Genomic DNA, 20,887 nt, shown 5'->3' on the forward strand with positions numbered 1-20,887 from the left:
GCAAAGCAGGTAAGTCTATTTAGAAAATTGATTAGACTTCATACTTGGTATTATCTGAATGCAAAGTAATTTCCATGTCTTGCCCTTTTTTAACCTTATACAGAACTGATCAATTTTTTTTAACTGTGTAAAAAGACATCCCTTCCTTGTCTGCCAAATTTTAGCTTCGAGCCAATTTTATGGCCATTATAAGTAAAACTTGTCAGAAATTTTTCAGCAAATCACTTTTAATAAAATGTCATTTTCATCTCAATAGAAACTTTTTGAAAAACACCAATTTTGATTACATTTCATTTAGAAACTAAATGAAGCATTTTTACATTTTAAAAATGGAACATTTTGATGTTTCATTTTGAAATAACTTTTGAAAATGAAATCTTTATATATTTTAATTTAGAAAAATGTTTTTAAAAGTTTTAAAGGCTTGAAATCAGAACAAAATGCTTCAATTTTATTGAAACAAGATGTTTTGATCTAGCAGAAATTTTCATTTTAATTTATTTTTTCATGAGAAGTTTAGAATTCTTTGGTTTTGTTCCATTTTGGAACAATTTTTTTTTCCAAATCATGAAGTTTCCCACAAAACAGAAAATCCATTTCCATCTCAGCTCTAATTAGAAGCCTCTAAAATATTCCCCCTCTGGGAGTTGTGCACAATTTGCATTTGCTTCAGTAGAAATTGTGGTAAATGTGTAAGAGTGCAGAATTTAGCCTAAAATTGTAACAACACTGATTTTATTTCACACAGAATTGGAAAAGAGTGACTGTTACCTGGTACCATGTCACTGGTGACCTTTGTAAATGACTGTAGCAGTGTATCCCAGGACAAGAAATTGAATGTCCCTTTTCAATGAGAAGAGACAGCTCATTTCGGTCATTATCCGAACAATTTGCATTGTTCTTTGCTTGAACCTTTATGATGTTTGAGAGACATGGGATTTCTTCCCTGTGCAGCAAAGAAAAGAAACCAAGGTCAAGTGAAAACAATCAAACATATTGGACCAAAGAAAGAGTTTAGTGGCATGGAGGTTTTTAAGAACAGGTTAGAGAAACTTCTGTCAGGTATAGTCTAGGTCAGGGGTAGGCAACCTATGGCACGCGGGCCAAAGGCGGCAGGCGAGCTGATTTTTGGCAGCACTCACACTGCCTGGGTCCTGGCCTCTGGTCCGGGGGGCTCTGCATTTTAATTTAATTTCAAATGAAGCTTCTTAAACATTTTAAAAACCTTATTTACTTTACATTCAACAATAGTTTAGTTCTATATTATTGACTTATAGAAAGAGACCTTCTAAAAACATTAAAATGTATCACTGGCATGCAAAACCTTAAATTAGAGTGAATAAATGAAGACTCGGCACCCCAATTCTGAAAGGTTGCCGACCCCTGGTCTAGGTATACTTAATCATGTCTTAATGCAGGGGGATGGACTAGATAACTTCTTGACTTTCCAGCCCTTTATTTGTATGAATCTATGATTTTCAGCTATCAGTGAAAGTGTACATCAAGGAAGGCCTTTTGACACACTGACATACCTTATCATACAGATATATACTCCAGTAGCATTAATCCCTATCGGTCTAAACCAAAGTGCATTCCCTTCCTGAGTGGGGTTAGTGCTTTCATTACTGATAATCTTCAGTGGCTCTCCATCTTTTTGTTGCCAGAACCACAGCACTTTACTTTTATAGAGAAATGAGTTGTTGTACATGTGGGTACGTTGTTGGGATGGCAAAACACATTCCAAGATAAACTCCTCGTCAGTAATTGCATGATAAATCCTTCCCGGTCCTTTATGAAGACACCCTGAAAGACAGGCAACAAACATATCAGTGCAATCTGACATGAATATAGCATAGATTTCATTATATTGAGAGAGAAAGAGAGAGAGAGAGAGAGAGAGAGAGAGAGAGAGAGAGAGAGAGAGAGAGAGGAAAATGGCCAAGATTTTTTACGTGATTGGTGATTTGGGGTATTTTTAAGGGGGTGCCTTAAAGGGCCTGTAAGCAAGTGACTTGTCTGCCGATGCGCCTTCTACTCCCCACATCCCCTGCTGATTAAGTGTGGTGTAGCAGGCTCTCCTCCTTTAGCACCTCCTGCTGACAGCCATGCCAGCCCTGCAGTGGTTTGCTTTTTCTTGCAACTCAGCCCAGTGGCCAGTCACATATAGGTCCACCCCTTCTGGAGTAAAACCAGTAGTCCAACAACTGATAGTCCTTCAATTTCACATTGGACTCCCCCCTCCTCCGCCCCCAGAGCAACTCTGAACCCACCAGTCCTTGCACCTGGAATCAGGGAGTTTCAGTAGTCCTTACCTTACCCATCCCAGGGGCATTTCTGCTCCATCTTCCTCAGTGGACTGGTAGGGGAACCCAGCTCCTCCCTTAAACAAGCAGTCAAGACCTGACTACATAGACCTCTTGCTGTCTCCCTGCACCACTTCTTACCTTACCCTGTCTTGGGCCTTTGCCTCATCCTCTTCCCAGGCTCCCAGTATATCAAGGTTACACATGTCTACCTTACTTTGAGTCCCATGTGGGAGTGGAGAGGGAAGATTTTGCTTCTTCAGTTTCTCCAGCAGAATCAGTCTCTGTGTCTTCCCCCTGGCAATTGCTTTCCCCCTCTCTCTAGAGAGTGACTTTTTAACTGTTTAATGTCCTTAAGATCTTTTGGCTTCTAGTCTTTGAAAAACAAGTCTTATAATTTTGAATGGAGCCTGGAAGTAGCATCGTCCCAGCTAATAGCTCAGGCATTGTCTCTTAGGTTATGTCTACACTGAAAAAAAAACAACCCAACAACAACCCTATAGCAGTGAGTCTTCGACCTTCGTCTGTTGACTTGGGCTCATGGAGCTTGGACTACATGGCTAAAAATAGCAGTGTAGATGTCCCCACTCGGGCAGGAACCTGGGCTCTGAGAACCACCCAGACACGAAGAAGAGCTCTGTGTATCTCAAAAGCTTGTACCTTCTGCCAAGGTAAAGATATTACCTCACCCACCTTGTCTCTCTAATATCCAGGGACCAACACAGCTACAACTACACTAGTCACTTTTGAAAATTTAGCCCAACAACATTTAATAACTGAGTATAAATTAACAACGAGTGTCTGGGATTTATAGGTCTGATTCAGCTCCCACTGAAACAAATAGACTTTCCATTGACTTTAATAGCAGTTGGATTGGGCTCTGAGGACCAAAAACTTTCAGTTTGTGTAAATTGTCATAGCTCCATTAACGACAATGCTGATTACACTAGCTGAGGATCTGGCCACATGTCTTAAAACACAAACTGATATGTTGCGGTGGTTTTGATTTTGCCTATGTACAGTAATAAATACAAAGTATTCCAAAGTCCCAGGTCTTCAACGGGGTGGTGCTATCCTCTGCCGTAGACACATTACCATGGTTAAACTACAGATTTATCTCCAAGCATCCTTATTTTTATGGGTATAATACAAAAGTTAATTTACATTAACTAAATTTCACTCCACCTAGGAGGCATCCAGGAGATGTGGGTGGAGTGTTAGCTTAAAGAAAAAGAGTTTCATCCAAACTCTACCACTGAGTTAACTATATGATCTTGGGCAAGTTGTTTGTCTCTGTATATCTCAGTTTTCTCATTTGCAAAATGGATATAATAATATTCACCTATGTCACAGCAATGCTAATAAAACAATTATTTGAAACATCTTCATATCCTATTGTGAGAGGTGCTGAATACATGCAAAGTATTATCATTATGTAATCTGTACACTGGTTTGATACCTTGCCATTGTCTTTAGACTGCATGTGTCAATGGCAACCTTTTATATCCAACTGCTCTCAACAATCCACATCCATACATTTTCCTTTGTCTCTTTGTTCTACCATATCAGAGACACACATTATCTCCACACAATTTACTGTTTATTTTATATTCTCTTCCAGCTAATTCTGGTATGGTATCACTCTGGATAATGGGCTATTGCAGTTACAGCTGGTTGGAGAACAGAAATTTCCAGCCAGAAGGGAAATTTTCAAGTTTTTGGAAAAAATTAGTCCTGATTCCTGACAAAAAGTGAAAACCTTGAAATTTTTCACAGGACAAAAATTCCAAGCTTTTGTCAATTTCATTTTCTCCCTGCCTGCAGAAAGTGAAATTGACAAGAGCCTTCCAGGCAGGCATTTTCCCATGGAAAATTTTGATTTTATGCAAAGGGCATTTTCCGTCAGGATGATTTTCTGACAGAAAAGTCCCCAAAAGCTCGAATTGTAGTGCTCTATTTTTTTTATGAAGCAATGTTTTAGCTTGGATGAAGATGTCAAAGGAATCACAGCAGGCACCTTGCAGCTTTCCCAACTGAAATTAATTAGAGCTCTATGAAATTCCACTAATACATAGCACCATGAGGCCCAATAAAATATAGGCAGGGCAAAACAAAGCAAAGCAATGAAAGGAGTTTGGATTAAGGAAGAGGGGAAATCTATGGAGAGAAAGCCATCTATTCCTGATGTATTATTCAGTGGCGTTACAGCAGCAATTAATTTGTTCCATTATGCTCTCAAAATTCCAGTTTTTATTTTTCCATTATATTGAAAATGTCCATCTACTTTCACTGCTAACTCTGGGACTATGGATTTTGTATTTTCTACAGTCCCAAGCACATCATCAGTGCTTAACAAAAAAAATGCATAAAAATTATAATTCATAAGAAGTCTTACACAGAATCAGTGAAAACTCATAAAATGATGATAGGATGTATATTGATTATTACCAGCCAATAAAAATATTATTGAAACATTTCCAGTAAGACATGAAACAATCTCTTACCTGTCAGATTAAACTCTCTAACCTCTGCTCCTTTGATAAACAATAGTAGGATCCAGCAAAAAGTAAACATTTTTTCCTTTCTAACTTTGATTCACTCTGGAAAAATGTGTTCTTTGCTGGCCTGTGAAGTACTATGAAATAGATGATCAGAGATGTTCTCGGTCAGCATCATCTTCTTTGCTGTAAAAGAGGAAAATAGCCATTTGTTTTGAATGATAATCTACACTACACTGGAGTGGGAAGTGCTAAGCTATTTCACACGGCGCACAAAACTGCAGCATGAAAATTAGGGCTGTCGATTAATCACAGTTAATTCACGCAATTAACTCAAAAAAATTAACACCAATTTTTAAAATTGTGATTAATCACAGTTTTAATTGCGCTGTTAAGCAATAGAATACCAATTGAAATTTATTAAATATTTTTGAATGTTTTTCTACATTTTCAAATATATTGATTTCAGTTACAACACAGAATACAAAGGGTACAGTACTCACTTTATAATATTATTTTTATTACAAATATTTGCACTGTAAAAATGATAAAAAAAATAGTATTTTTCAATTCACCTCATACAAGTACTGTAGTGCAATCTCTTTATCATGAAAGTACAACTTACAAATGTAGATTTTTTTTGGTTACATACCTGCACTCAAAAACAAAACAATGTAAAACTTTAGAGCCTACAAATCCACTCAGTCCTACTTCTTGTTCAGCCAATCGCTCAGACAAACAAGTTTGTTTACATTTACGGGAGATAATGCTGCCCGCTTCTTATTTACAATGTCACCAGAAAGTGAGAACAGGCATTCGCATGGTACTTTTTTGCAAAGTACTTACGTGCCAGATATGCTAAACAATCATATGCCCCTTCATGCTTCTGCCACCATTCCGGAGGAAATGCTTCCATGCAGATGACACTCATTAAAAGAATAACATGTTAATTAAATTTGTGACTGAACTCCTTGGGGAAGCATTGAATGTCTCCTGCTTTGTTTTACCTGCATTCTGCCACATATTTCATGTTATAGCAGTCTCAGATGATGATCCAGCACGTTTGTTTTAAGAACACTTTCACTGCAGATTTGACAAAACACAAAGGTACCAATGTGAGATTTCTAAACATAGCTTTAGCACTCGACCCAAGGTTTAAGAATCTTCCAAAATCTGAGAGGGACAAGGTGTGGAGCATGCTTTCAGAAGTCTTAAAAGAGCAAAACTACAATGTTGAAACTATAGAATCTGAACCACCAAAAAAGAAAATCAACCTTCTGTTAGTGGCATCTGACTCAGATGATGAAAATTAACATGCGTCGGTCCGCACTGCTTTGGATCATTATACAGCAGAACCTGTCATCGACATGGACACAGGTTCTCTGAAATAATGGTCAAAGCATGAAGGGACATGTGAATCTTCAGCGCATCTGGCAAGTAAATATCTTGTGACACCACCTACAACAGTGCCATGCGAACCTCTGTTCTCACTTTCAGGTGACATTGTAAACAAGAAGCCGGCAGCATTATCTCCTGCAAATGTAAACAAACTTGTTTGTCTGAGCAATTGGCTGAACAAGAAGTAGGACTGAGTGGATTTGCAGGCTCTAAAGTTTTACATTGTTTTATTTTTGAATGCAGTTATTTTTTGTACATAATTCTATATTTGTAAGTTCAACTTTCATGATAAAGAGATTGTACTACAGTACTTGTATTAGGTGAATTTAAAAAATACCATTTCTTTTGTTTTTTTAAAGTGCAAATGTTTGTAATCAAAAATAAATATAAAGTGAGCACTGTACACTTTGTATTCTGTGTTTAATTGAAGTCAATATATTTGAAAATGTAGTAAACATCCAAAATATTTAAAGAAATGATATTCTATTATTGTTTAACAGCGCGATTAATTGTGTGATTAATCGCAATTAATTTTTTTAATTGCTTGAAAGCCCTAATAAAAATGGTAAACAGCATTTCCCCCCAAGTCATCATGTCTTTTTGAAAATTGGTATGTGCCATGTTTTGGTCATGCAGAGCATTTTGTGCAGATCCATGGTGGACCATATATACATACTGCAAACTTCAATTAAAACAAGTTGTATAGGGAGAGATAGATGTAGAGCCAGATTTTCAAAAGCATTTGTGCATGCAGTTAGCCTGATAGTGCGCCCAAAGGGTGAATTAAACACTTATGGGTCAGCTCTCCAACTGGTGTAAATCATTGTCACTCCATTGAAGTCAATTGAGTTATGTCAGTTTACAGCAACCTAGGCTGTGATCCTTGGGTTACAACTGCTTTCTTCACGGCTACATGAGAGCAGCTCCCTATACGCATAAGCCACACTCTGTTTTCATTCAGTCCCACCTCTGACCCAGTCTCTCCTAAGAGGATTTAGACCACAGTCTTGCTAGAATTGCACCAATGTTTTGAATGCTAGAATTGCACCCTCTCACTGATATGTCCCAGGTGACTGTTTTGCTTCCATCTAATCAAATGATTTAGATGACTGATAAAGTGACCTTTCGGTTTGTAAATTAATGTAGGCTCCTTCCTAGGCTAACTCTGGTCTAGCACAGCCTTCCAGGCAGTATGAGTTATCTGCACCAACAGAGAAGCACAGATTCACAGCAGGAACAGAATTTCCAATAGCCATTGCAGCTATAATATAAAAAAACCCAGCCACATTCTCAAAGCAAGTTGGCAATATGCCCAATAACCCCACCATCGTTGCAGCTATAATTCTACCCGGCAAGACAGTTGTTCAGTGTGACATCCAGCATAATAATTAATAACATTTTTTGCATGTATACAGTGTCTACCTCTGCAGTGTCTAGGCATCATACAAGGCTTGAATTGAGCTATTTAGCTTCTCAGTAAAACTGATCAAATACCGTGTGTTAGCTACTCTTGAACTGTGTGAACTTTGGCTATATACACTTTTTTTGACATCCTTCATCAGCCCACCAGGTGACACTGCACTTGCAAAGCTGTGTATCAGGCTGTGACTCATGTTGAAGAAAAATCCCTGGGTGAGTTTTTTGATCTGTGGGCACATTATGCAAATCAGGTCCCACTCACACTAGCAGAGGGCTGTACTTCACCCAGTTTATTTTACATCAGTGGCATTAATGAACACACTCCCATTTTGCAGCCTTTGGGGCAACTATGCTACACAGAGAGGTGAGCTGCAGCCACATGCCAGAAACTAAACAGGGCCTGCTGTTTGTCTTTATTCCTGATAAATATGGTTCTCATTTCCCTCCTCTGTTTTGATACTAAACTGGCTCCTGCTCATCTTGCCCATTTCTCGTGGCTTTTAAAATCATCATGAAGCTGCCATTCTGGGGGTCTTGGGCTAGGCTGAATCAGGAGGCAGGGCTTCCTCTGCTTTATGCTGTATTCATTCAGAAGACAGCCATCCCAGTGGCAGAAAGTTCAGCAGAAGAGCATTTGGATAGTGGTTAGGTCAGAACTTCATGTGACGACATCCCATAGTGTATTTATCATTTCTAAGTCAATGGTACTTTTTCTGTATTTTGGGTAAAATCATAACCAGGACACTCTTTTGATGTGTATCCTAACTGTCACACACATGCACCCACACCAAATTTCCAGTAACCAAATGAGACTCATTCCTTCCACCAGGTTCCTCCTCCTAACAGCCAACATCCAACCCCCTTCTTATGAGGAGGAAAGTCTCTCCCGCTGACCTGCTGAGGAGGCAGCCAGGGAGAAATCATACACTCTCTAACACTTTTGTCCAAAGCCAGATTTAGCATTTTGGAGGTGGGCCTGGGAGACAGCTAAGCAAAGCCTCCACACTACAAAGAAAACAGATGCATTTTCACCACAATCACACCACTTGACAGGAGGCTGGTTTGAGGAGCTTGGGGAAGGGTCAGCAAGATGATTCTTTGAGATACACAGTATTAATCAGTTAACTTTGGGATGAGTGTCAGGAAGAGATTGTGAAGTCTCCTGCTGCTGAAGTACAGCCCAGCCATTTGTTCCTTTCACTGCTACCTATTGGTTTGCATTGATTTCTTATTCAAGGCTATCTTCACAAGGGAAAGGGCTAGAGACTTACCTTTATTAAAAATAAAAATAAAAGCTGAGATTCTTCACTTTGTCAGCTCCCCCAGATCACAGGAGCCCATCACCAAAGGCTTCATGAGGCCCAAAGGCTAATTCTGCTTCTGCCACATCTGGCTAGATATAGCTTTCCAAGGATAATAGCTACATGACAAGACCGACAAGCATAAGCATCTAAATTAATGAAGAAACTCATAGACAATTCATGATTAAAACAACTTAATACATTATCTTGTCTATTGCCCTGGCAATACAGGTTGCTTGCAGGTGAAACCTCCTATGGAAGAATAATCCCATCACTTAGATGAGAATTTGGAGAGAAGCATGAAGCAATGCTGAAGTTTTGGCATTCATGGAGATAACCTGGTGGAATGTACTTAGAGTTCGTTGAAAAAATATGTATTTTTAAATTATTCATTTAAAAAGAAGAAAATTTTCATGGAATATACTTACATTTTTCAACCAGCTCTAAATGTATTAATTTCATCTCCTTTATAACATTGCCTCTGGAGAGCCCCCTTCAGAGACTGCATGCCCTGCCAAACAATGATGGATTACATTTGAAAGCAGTTAGCCATTGGGCTGCATTCCCCTCTGGTCTAGTATTCTAGAATCCAGAGTACACAAGGCCTGTCCTCCCACCCCCTGAAACTGTGCCTCTGTTCCTCTCTTTCCACCAGCCTGAGTGAAGAGAGAATCCAATCCTCTCTGTACTGGGGATTTGTGTTAGGATGGTTTGAAAATAGTAACCAGGGAATACAGGGGATTGACTCTTGGTTCTCACGAGGCATGTGGAGGTTCTTACTTGCACTTTGATTCATACCTTTACAAAATGTTACATTTTTACTGCTAGAGCACAGCTCAGAAAGAATGGTCCATTTAGGCAGTATTTAAGTCACTTCTCAATTCTTACTCCTGAGGATTATCATTGCTACCTAGTCTCTCAAAACCAGAGTCTTCAGGACAATGGAGGAGAAAAAGAGGATACTTACCAAAGTCACCCTTGTTCTCTGAATGCATTGCCTGTGTGGATCCATGAAGATCCATCTACTCAGGTGGCTTAAAAGAGGTGCCAGAGATAGAGAGGAACTGAGGGGCAATTAGGAAGGTGGGGCTTTTTTAGTCTAGGTTTTAGGGTGCTGGAACAGAAGGGCTTGTCTGCATTCCCCTAATGGCTAACTATTATGAAGTGGGTTCTGTCCCTGTGTGGCAGTGCACATGGTCTCATAGGGGGGATCTGAGTGCAGGGGACAAAGTAAAGAACCTCTTTTTATCAATCCATCCTTTGTATGCAGAGCTAGTGTTCTCTGGATATGTATGGAATATTCACTTTAAGGGGACAAATTTCCCTACTACAGTTCACGGGGAAGAAAACTAACTTCCTTACCCACCAACCAGGATATTGATTCAATTTGTGGAGAGCCTTTCAGATACAAAATAATTATTGCAATCTTATCTTAATTTCCTGTGGTAAAGGAATGAAGGCAAAAAGTGAACGAACCGTATTACCCTACCAGTATTTCTGATCCTCGAGGTTTCTTGCAGACTAATAGCAAGCCTATGTACACTACATATTGTTTATTTATATAGCATCTTTGATCCAAAGAAATCACAATCCAGTTCATGAGAGATTCAGTGTCAGGATAGCCCTTGAAGATCTAGTGCAGAACAGCATGCTAACAACTGAGAGTTTATTGTCCTGAGTCTGATCTCGCTCATTTACAGCAGTTTCACATTCGTGCAGTGCCACTGACTTCAGCCAAGTCACTCCTGATGCACATCAATGTAATGGAGAGCAGACTCAGATGTGAAGAGCAAGAAGGTGGTTGAAGGTAGCAATATAGAGATGAGAAAAGCCAGATACGTCCGGAAAAGAAGCAAAAACTAGACAACTTCCTAAAATATGCATACTGCATACTGCCATGGTTGCATGAGCACTGAAAGATAATATTACAATATATATATATATAATTAAAATAAAACCAACCAGCCAATAAAATAGACAAAAAGCAGGGGGGAAGACAGTGTTTGGAAATAGCAGTTAAAAATATGACTTGAAATAAGAAATATCTAAAAATCTTACCTGCACATCCTACCATGCATGATAAGAGTTGTGGTTAGTTCTAGCTGTGAAGTTGTTTCCTTTACAGGAATTTCCTTTACCTCAAAGTCATCATCCCTTCCTTTCTCAATGTAGTTGTAAAATGTTCAAACTCAATTTCCGGCTAGTTTTCTCGTAAGAACAGAAAAACTATGTAACCTTCTGATGAAAGACAAGAGCCTGTCATTTCTTTAAAATCTGTTGCTAGCCACACGAAAAGCTTGTGGGCTATTTTGTTTCATTTCACAGCAGGAAGAACAAAGAAAGTTTTTTGGGGGGGTGAGGTTTGCCAAAATGCTGATAATGTTTTATAAAATTTACTTTATAAAATTATCTGTTTATAAAATACCAAATCTCTTCAATATACAAAAGATCAGCATGCTTGTATAATAAAGCATAACTGTCAGCAAAATAAGTACATTTTTTTAACAAGTGATCTCTTCAAACTGCTGGATCCCATCGTGACACTGGCAAATCAAGTGCCAGCTCATGCCAAGGCCCCTGTGCTTCAATGAACATTGACAAATGAATAGCTGGAAACCAGCTTGGCTCACTTGTGTGTTAGTGTTGTTAAAATAGGTGGTAAGTTTATGAGAAAGCATTTAGTGTTTAGACTTTATGAAATGCTTGTGAGTTACTACACGCATTAATCTCATTTATAATATCTGTATCCCTTATAACATGGGGATATTAAACCAATATTTAAGTGTTTGTTTTGTAATTTTAAAAGTGTTTGCTATTAAACTGGACATACACCCCACCCAGGCAGGAGAGAAGCATTACTAAGTGTGAAATACTAATTTACCACACGAGGTGTCACCTCCTGCCCTACGAAAAAAGCCCATAGACATTGGATGAGCTATTTGGCACGTTAGTGGTCAAGCCACTTTGTTGATTGCTTCCCCCACATCCATGAAGAAGGGACGTGCACAAACACTCGTCCCATCCCACTTTGAGCTCTGGGGGAAGAAAATAAAAATCCCTGACCAGAAGGAACTGTATCACTGTGCTGCTTGGAATTTGGAGTGGGTAACATTTCTAACTTTAAGCAGGGAATCCCCAAGCTGCTTGGCTTGGGTTAGCCCTAAAGGACATACAGAGCTTGCATATCATAGCAGCTTCTATTACTTTTGAAACCTAAGACTAACTCATCTGTGTGTGCATGTTTAGCTGCTTTAGCCTTGTAAATAACTATTTCTTTTTCCTAGTTAATAAATCTTTAGTTAATTACAGGATGGGCTGCAAGCATAGTCTTTGGTGAGAGATCTAAAGTACAATTGATCTGGGGTAACTGACTGGTCCTTTGGGACCAGGAGGCATAGGCGCCAACTCCGTGGGTGATCCAGGGTTCAAGCACCCACAGGAACAAGATAGGAGGTGCTCAGCACCCACCAGCCACAGCTGTTTGGCAGGGCCACCAATCAGCTGCCGATCTGCTGTTCAGCAGCTGGCGGGAGGCACTTGGGGAAGGAGGTGGAGCGGGGGTGGGATGAGCCGAGGCGAGGGCAGGGCCTCGGGGGGAGTAGGCAGAGTAGGGGCGGGAAGAGATGGAGGGAGGGTGAGGCCTCAGGGAGGAGAGGGGCCTCAGGGCAGAGCCGGGGTGGAGCAACCCTGGGGAAAAATAAAAGTCGGCGCCTGTGCTGGGAGCAAGGGGAATATTCTATTTTTCACACAAGGGACCATCTAATCACAAGGGCAGGTTTGCCTGGGTGGCAAGATAGGCTGTCTGTGACTCCATGGTAAGGCTGTTGTAGCGCTTGAGGCGTTCGTACTCGAGACTTGGTTGGTGAAATCTAAGTATGGAACTCACGGCCCGTGTGGGGTTTGTGTCCTGCTTCTTCACAGTCTGCCCTGAGGTTCGCAAAAAGAAAAGGAGGATTTGTGGCACCTTAGAGACTAACCAATTCATCTGAGCATAAGCTTTCGTGAGTTCACGAAAGCTTATGCTCAGATAAATTGGTTAGTCTCTAAGGTGCCACAAGTCCTCCTTTTCTTTTGCGAATACAGACTAACACTACTACTCTGAAACCTGCCCTGAGGTTGACACCAACGTTTCATGAGCCATTCCAGACAGTCTGACACCCACTCCTCAACTGAGCAATATATGCCATATTTCCTGCATCCTATTCTCTGTGCCAAAAAAACATGGGCTACCACATCCTGCTCCAGCCTGTTCTCACCCTCCCAGTAAGGCATAGTGACATCACATAGGCCTGACCCTGAACACCCTTCATACAACCTCACAGGCTTCAGTGTGGCTCCATATGGGTCCAGAGGTCCAGCCATGTGAACGCGTCTATCAAAAACATTAGGGCTTGGTCCTTCTCTTTCCATATGTAGCTCTTTCTTGCTGCCACAGTGGCTTCCCTGACTGTTGGATGCACACTTTGCTCAGGATCTTGCCATCACGAGGAGTAAAATATGGACTTTTTGCTCTAAGAGGGTTACAAAAGCCAGTCCAATATTGCCATAGATTTACACACACACATGTTCCCATGGCCAATGGCCAAGATGCTGAGCACCTTTTGAGAAATGCTGAGTGTTCTCAACATCCATTGCAGTCAATGAGGGTTAGAGGGTGCACAGCACTCCACAGGCAGTCTGCTGCACCTTGCGGAACTGAGCCCTCAGACAGGCAACGATGGTGGGGCCATTTTGTTTTGTTATTTTACTTTTTTTGTTGGTATTCTTAGTGCTCATCTACAGTGTGCCAGGCATTTGTGAAAAGGTTTGCGCTGTAGGAAAGGAGAAGTTGATTGCTGCCTCTTATGTTTTATTAAATTTAAAAATTACCCTTTTAAAAGTAGAGCTTTCCGATTATTCAAAGCAATCCCGTTTCAGGGCGTTACAAGGATCCTTACTGATCGTCACCTGTAGTAATTCTCAAAGCTTGTTAAAGTGATATCTCTAGAATCTCTCAACAAATGTTTCACTGATGACTTGCGACTGCAAACTACTGGTGCTCAAACCCCAACAAGTGAAAATTAGTCCTTTCAACACAAGGACAGCCATAATATGTCAAAAGCATATGATTATTATTTTTTATATTCATGAAAAACATAGCCCTCCCACCAAGATCAGAGCCCCATTGTGCTAGGCACGATAAAGACAAATGGTAAGAAGAGACAGTCCCTGCCCCAGTGTGCTTACAATCTAAAAAGACAAAACAGACGTAGGTTGGAGGAAAGGAAGGTAATAGTTATCCGCATTTCACAAATGGAGAACTGAGGTGTGGAAAGATCAAGTGACTTGCCCTAGCTTACAACAGAACACTGAACAGGAACTGAAGCCAGGTATTATTAGCCTGAAGCCAGCACCTTGTCCACAAGTCCATTCTTCCTCTCTAGCACTTGGTTCTAGCTCTTGGCGCTTTCATTCCTTTATTTTATGGTTGTTCACACTTGTCAGAAATGTGTACATTGAAACACTTCTCTGCAACGATCCCCACCCCCAAACCTTCCTCTTTACCAGCTGACACACAGGTCAGGTCAACAAACACCATCTAAAAGCGTAGCCGTGTCTCACTCCCTCCTTGGGGCATGAATTCCTGAGGAACTCATGGAGCACAACATGGACAAGAGCAGTCAAGCCATGGCTAACACCATCGCATGCAATGGTTATTTCTCTCCCCCACCCCACTCCCATAATACTTACTGCACACTTTTAGACAGTGTCAAAGTCAGATCCAAGGCTCACAGAATTTGTCAGACCATTCTGTTTATTAGCAAAGCGCTTTGCCAATGCAACCGGATATGTGAGCCCTCTGCAAAGGCTCAAGCTAACTTATTTATACAGATAAGCCAAAGCCAATTTAACATAAGAGACAAAAGGAAGCAGAAACTGACAAATATACATACATATCTTATTTGCATACTAACATTTACCAATCTCCTAGCTCAGTAGGAGCTCTAAGTTAATTAGTTTGAGGACCCATTGTCTCACACTCCTTAATGTTTCTCTTCCTGACAACTATATTTCAACAAACCCACCAGATGCATTTCTTTAATGAATTATAATTTCAATATAATTCATTCTACTTTCACAACAGTGAGTGTAATAATCTCCAAATAATGTATTTGTTTCATTCAAATGTATAGGAAGGAACAGTCCAAAACTCAAACCCTGACCCCTTTGAATACCAGAGATAAAGGTCATATTTGAGCTGCACCAGGCCCTATAGGTTTGATTCTAGAACAGATCTAAGGTTGGAAATAGGGCCAGATTTACACCTTACATGCCCCTAGGCACAGCATCTTCAGTGCCTCCCATGCCTATAGCTGACCTTTGTGTTTTCCATAAAAAAATGAAACTTTTAACCCACTTTTAACTTTTAGGCACCCCTAGAACTCTGGTACCCCTAGGCACATGCCTACTGTGCCTAATTAGAAATCTGGCCCTGGCTGGAAAGGGTCTAATTTTTTATGGTACCAGTTCAGACAGAGTGGAAGTCTTGGGAGGACAAGTCTCAAAGGGTTCTGAATCAAAGCTTATCACAAGATCAGCTGATCTAATAAGACTTCCACCATTTTGCCTCAAAATCTTATCAGATTTCAAGAATGTCAAATCCAAACCTGAGCCTTAGCTTCTATCCATGTTTTAAAAGTAAGATGGATACTAAAACCATTGTCTCCACCCATCTCTATTTTACAGGACCAGATTAGCTGTATCTCTAAAGCAAGTACGCAGGAGGAAGGAAAAAGGCAAACTCAAGGAGTCTTCCCCTCTCTCCCCTTCTGCCCACCACATCTTGCATACCTAGTGCAATGGCCAAAGGTAATTACAGTGACTCTGCTCAGGAAAGCACTGTGATTACTTCCTGTATGAATAACAGGGGAAAAGATGGGCCCGTGGCTCCACCACCTCTGCCCCTCACTGGCTTATGAAGCTGACTGACCAAGGAGAGGGGAAGAGAGTGCACACTTACCAGGCAGTGCCTAGAGCGCTGGGAGGGATTGTGCTTCCATAGGTTTGTGATACCCCACTGGGGTGATGTAGCTGCACATCACCCCCATCCTGGGCTCTGGTTAATGCCACACACTCACAGAGTAGGTAAAGAATTTTCCAACCCTTAATTCCGTTTCCTAGCATGAGTCAGAGCTGCTAGTGCTGCTTTAGCAGTAGGCGCCAGAAATTGAGACGGTTGAGAGGAAAATTCACACCTAGCAGACTGTGAAGTCAGGGCGGTTACATGCATATAACAGAGCAGAATTTTGCCCAGTGAACTAAACGCTCCAGTTTCTACTTTGTATGATAGTAGAAGGCACTTCATTCAGTGCAGATTATTCTAATTTGCTGCAGCAAAGTACAAGCCACAGAGTTAGGGAATTTCCCAATCATGATTGCACCATGCATCATAGGCACTGAGGTAAAAGGCCAGTGGTTTTTTTTTTTTTTTTTTTTTTTTGCTTTAACAGCTGTTATGATTTTAATTCTAACATATATACACATGTTGCGATAGTTACCACCATCATTTTGAATGTACTATTATCCACATCACATCACGAGTTACTTAGTCAAGTGTTCCGAGTTGGCTTACAGGCTTTTCAAACCCCAACACTCTTTATTTGCAAAGTTAATCCTTTAGAAGAGCGGAGCCATGCGTGTAGCCCAGTCCAGTTTAGGACTATCCTCATCTACAGGTGTGCAGCCTCTGACACCACACCCCCATCATGCATTGCTCCACCTCACTCAGAATGGTCAGGCTGCTATGCAGGCCAAGACTTGTCTCCAGAGGTGGCAGCTCCATATTAAAACGAGGGCAGCTACACTTTGCTACATTTACAAGATAGGTGGAGCTCTCTGGCTCCGGGCAGATTTTCAATCTGCCCATCAGCTGGGCCAAATACAGGCTCCCCTGGTTTATAGGGATCCCCTGGTTTTGATGAACACACACATCCCATCAACAAGAATCACTCAGCAAGAGGGGAGCAGAGTCCTCAGGCCACCAATTCTGATTTCAGGTTTGAATTTATACCAGGGAGACATTACAGTAATGGGAACATTTTTTAAATAAGTCTATTGCCAATTCACTAAGGCAGCACAATACTCCTGTAGCTCACATTAAGAGTCCCTCCCTCAAAATAAATATATCAAGATCCTTGTAGAACCAGAATGTATGCTCCTCCCCCCCCCCCCCGCTTACTCTCACACTCTCACACACACACACACACAGTTAAGATACTGTCTTTAGGAGGTACATGGCACAGATCTGGTCAGATATTGCCAGTGAAGGTTCAAACAGGGTCTGAAACTGAAGTCAGAATTTGTTTTTTTGGCATCTTATTGAGGGTGAAAAATTAAGACATGGAGTCCATCTCACGATTCAGAAAGGAGAGAGTGCCCAATTCACATGAAGTCATCTGCATCATTGCCATCCTGGTTGGAAGACATGTTCTCAGACTTCATTAGTGAAGAGTAGCTCCTGAGATCTTCCATTTCTTTCTTTTTCTTCATTTCCTCCTTCTCTTTCCGTTTCATCTCTTGGATCTGGGCTTTTTTCTCATTCCTCTCCTCTCTGTCCCGGGCTTCCTTCTCAGCAGCGAGGTCAGGGAACCGCTCCACTTTGGCCTTCTCTAGCCTGTTCAGTATCTCATTCACCTTCTTCTCCACTGTCACTGTTCTCACATCCTTTTGTCTGTGAAACCCTATCTGTCCCACATCCATGTCAGCCGTTTTCTTCAGGTTGGTCCACGGCGTATACACCACATTGATGTTGTTCATTTTGCAGCCTTGATTGCTATTGGCCTTCACTAGATGGGTGCAGTCTATCAAAACTTCTTTGGGAATATCATCCACTGTTTGCCCCTTGGGTAATCGGAGGTACATGTGTGCAGAGGAGAGCTTATCCACATGAAACTAAATATCTTCAGGCCAGCCATATTTTATCAGATCTTCACTTTCATATTTATCTTTTCCCATGTAAATTGTGTAAACGGAGGGAACAACGCTGGAGGTGAAGTAGAACACCATGGCGGCGGCGGCGGCTGAGTCCCGGCTCCTCGGCCGGCCCGCCCGGGCTGCTCCCGGCTCCGCAGCCCGCTCCCGGCGTGAGGACGCTCGTCTCGCCCCGACTTCTGACCGGCAAAAGGCCAGTGTTGCATAAGTACCTAGATATAGTAATGTACAGATAGAAAGTCTGGCGGTGGGGACAGAGCAAAGCTAATATCCACAACATGTTGGAGTGTTTAAAAGATATTTTTGAGATCAATTTTCTTAAAACAACATTTACTTTTACAATTTTCAACTTTCTCACTTAGAAAGAAGTGATTTTTTTTAAAAAGCTGGTGTCATAAATATAAAGGGAAGAGTAAACCCCTTTAAAATCCCTCCTGGCCAGAGGAAAAATCCTCTCACCTGTAAAGGGTTAAGAAGCTAAAGGTAACCTCGCTGGCACCTGACCAAAATGACCAATGAGGAGACAAGATACTTTCAAAAGCTGGGAGGAGGGAGAAAAACAAAGGGTCTGTGTCTGTCTGTGTGATGCTTTTGCCGGAGACAGAACAGGAATGGAGTCTTAGAACTTAGTACATAATCTAGCTAGGTATGTGTTAGATTATGATTTCTTTAAATGGCTGAGAAAATAGTTATGCTGAATAGAATGAATATTCCTGTCTGTGTGTCTTTTTTGTAACTTAAGGTTTTGTCTAGAGGGATTCTCTATGTTTGAATCTAATTACCCTGTAAGGTATCTACCATCCTGATTTTACAGAGCTGATTTCTTTTTACTTCTATTAAAAGTCTTCTTGTAAGAAAACTGAATGCTTTTTCATTGTTCTAAGATCCAAGGATTTGGGTCTGTGGTCACCTATGCAAATTGGTGAGGATTTTTACCAAACCTTCCCCAGGAAGTGGGGTGCAAGGGTTGGGAGGATTTTGGGGGGAAAGATGTGTCCAAACTACGTTTTTTCAGGAACCCAGATAAAGTTTGGTGGTGGCAGTGGAACTCCAAGGGCAAAGGGTAAAATAATTTGTACCTTGGGGAAGTTTTAACCTAAGCTGGTAAAAGTAAGCTTAGGAGGTTTTCATGCAGGTCCCCACATCTGTACCCTAGAGTTCAGAGTGGGGAAGGAACGTTGACAGCTGGTGTAAGCAGAAGCAACCTGTCATAAAAATAAAGGGAAGGGTAACCACCTTTCTGTATACAGGGCTATAAAATCCCTTCTGGCCAGAGGCAAAACCCTTTCACCTGTAAAGGGTTAAGAAGCTAAGATAACCTCGCTGGCACCTGACCAAAATGACCAAGGAGGAGACAAGATACTTTCAAAGTTGGAGGGGGGGAAACAAAGGGTCTGTCTGATGATGCTTTTGCCGGGAACAGATCAGGAATGCAGTCTCAGAAACTCTGTTAAGTTAGTAAGTAATCTAGCTAGAAATGTGTTAGATTTCCTTTTGTTTAATGGCTGGTAAAATAGCTGTGCTGGATGGAATGTATATTCCTGTTTTTGTGTCTTTTTGTAACTTAAGGCTAGAGGGATTCTCTATGTTTTGAATCTGATTACCCTGTAAGGTATTTACCATCCTGATTTTACAGAAGTGATTCTTTTACCTTTTCTTTAATTAAAATTCTTCTTTTAAGCATCTGATTGATTTTTCATTGTTCTTAAGATCCACGGGTTTGGGTCTGTGTTCACCTGTACCAATTGGTGAGGATTTTTATCAAGCCTTCCCCAGGAAAGGGGGTGTCGGGCTTGGGGGGATATTTTGGTGGAAGATGTCTCCAAGTGGGCTCTTTCCCTGTTCTTTGTTTAAAACGCTTGGTGGTGGCAGCATAAGGTTCAAGGACAAGAAAAAGTTTGTACATTGGGGAAGTTTTTAACCTAAGCTTTTAAGAATAAGCTTAGGGGGTCTTTCATACAGGTCCCCACATCTGTACCTAGAGTTCAGAGTGGGGAAGGAACTTTGACACAACCCCTTTGACATCAGTGCTCAACCATATTTTGCTTCAGATGGCACTGTGAGTGCTAATATCAGATCTGAATTCAGCCACTCAGTTTTTTAAAGTCTTAAGTCCCAGCTACAGGGTGGCAAATACTGTTTTGTGCCAGCCTCCCACAGCAAGGTAGTCCCTTGATGCAGTTGAAGCACAGTGATATCTTGCAAGGTACAGTAAAGTGAAACTTGTTGTAACCATCTTTTGAAATTTTGCCACAGACCTGCCAAAGTCTCCTCCACAAGAGTGACACAAAGTTTTAAGCATGTCAGTGGACTTGAGAATTACAGAATACACTGAGCCATGAGCCTATTATATTCTGTGCTATGGTGGGAATCCTTTTTCATTAATTAATATGGCAGTTACATTTCGAATGGTGCATATATTCTCTACCCACTAGAGGCCAAACACTAGAGCAACCAGTGGAATTCCCTAGCTGGAGTCTTCCCCCATGTATCTAACCTATATTGAAGCTGAAATGGAAACATAGGACCCTTATGGTCTATCTGCAGCCGCTTTCAGGCAAGCTGAGGAAGCAGCTCCCCTGGCTGACCCACAGGCAGCTGTGCTAGGTTTGTCACAATTGGAATTTCTAGTTTTGAACTCTTGCAGCTCAGTATCTTACCTACTGTTTGTAGTCATCATAATGCTAGTTACACACTGTTCCACTCATATTCTTGCCATGGTTCTGAGGGGGTGCCATGTATAAAGCTACTAAATTTTAGGGCTGGTCGATAAATGCAAGTACATTTTTTGTAAAAAATGTTGAAAATTTTTCATTTCAATTTCAAATTTTCCAAAACACTGTGACCACGCTACAAGCTGGTTGAAAAACAGCCAACAGCACAGGATTGTGCTGATTCAGCTACCACATCTATGCCAATTACTTTCAAATCTCTCTCCCATCTCCTGACCCCCACCTGCTACCTGTTCTCACATCTCCAATTGTTTTATAGACATCAC

The 20,887-nt window shown here is 41.1% G+C and overlaps 2 protein-coding genes across 3 annotated transcripts in view; both read right to left on the bottom strand.

The window, feature by feature from the left end:
• Nucleotides 1-11,092, bottom strand: part of LOC102944333 (interleukin 18 receptor accessory protein) — a 29,679-nt gene extending 18,587 nt beyond the window's left edge. Inside the window, exons 1-6 of one of the 2 annotated variants that reach the window (XM_043536660.1) lie at nucleotides 10,978-11,092; nucleotides 9,348-9,430; nucleotides 8,890-9,038; nucleotides 4,808-4,987; nucleotides 1,533-1,803; nucleotides 772-946 (exon numbers count right to left, since the gene is read on the bottom strand). In XM_043536660.1, the coding sequence (XP_043392595.1) occupies nucleotides 772-946; nucleotides 1,533-1,803; nucleotides 4,808-4,877 (516 nt within the window). In that variant the 5' untranslated portion in view covers nucleotides 4,878-4,987; nucleotides 8,890-9,038; nucleotides 9,348-9,430; nucleotides 10,978-11,092. The remainder of the gene's footprint in view (nucleotides 1-771; nucleotides 947-1,532; nucleotides 1,804-4,807; nucleotides 4,988-8,889; nucleotides 9,039-9,347; nucleotides 9,431-10,977) is intronic. The other variant, XM_043536666.1, reaches the window with a different exon arrangement.
• Nucleotides 11,093-16,524: 5,432 nt separating this feature from the next.
• On the bottom strand, nucleotides 16,525-18,070 carry LOC102937302 (coiled-coil domain-containing protein 25-like). Its single transcript, XM_037889695.2, has one exon. The coding sequence runs from the start codon at nucleotides 17,818-17,820 to the stop codon at nucleotides 17,341-17,343; it is 480 nt and encodes a 159-aa protein (XP_037745623.2). The 5' UTR covers nucleotides 17,821-18,070; the 3' UTR covers nucleotides 16,525-17,340.
• Between the last annotated feature and the right edge of the window lie 2,817 nt (nucleotides 18,071-20,887).

Source organism: Chelonia mydas, chromosome 1 (assembly GCF_015237465.2).
Source record: "Chelonia mydas isolate rCheMyd1 chromosome 1, rCheMyd1.pri.v2, whole genome shotgun sequence".
NCBI lineage: Eukaryota > Metazoa > Chordata > Testudines > Cheloniidae > Chelonia > Chelonia mydas.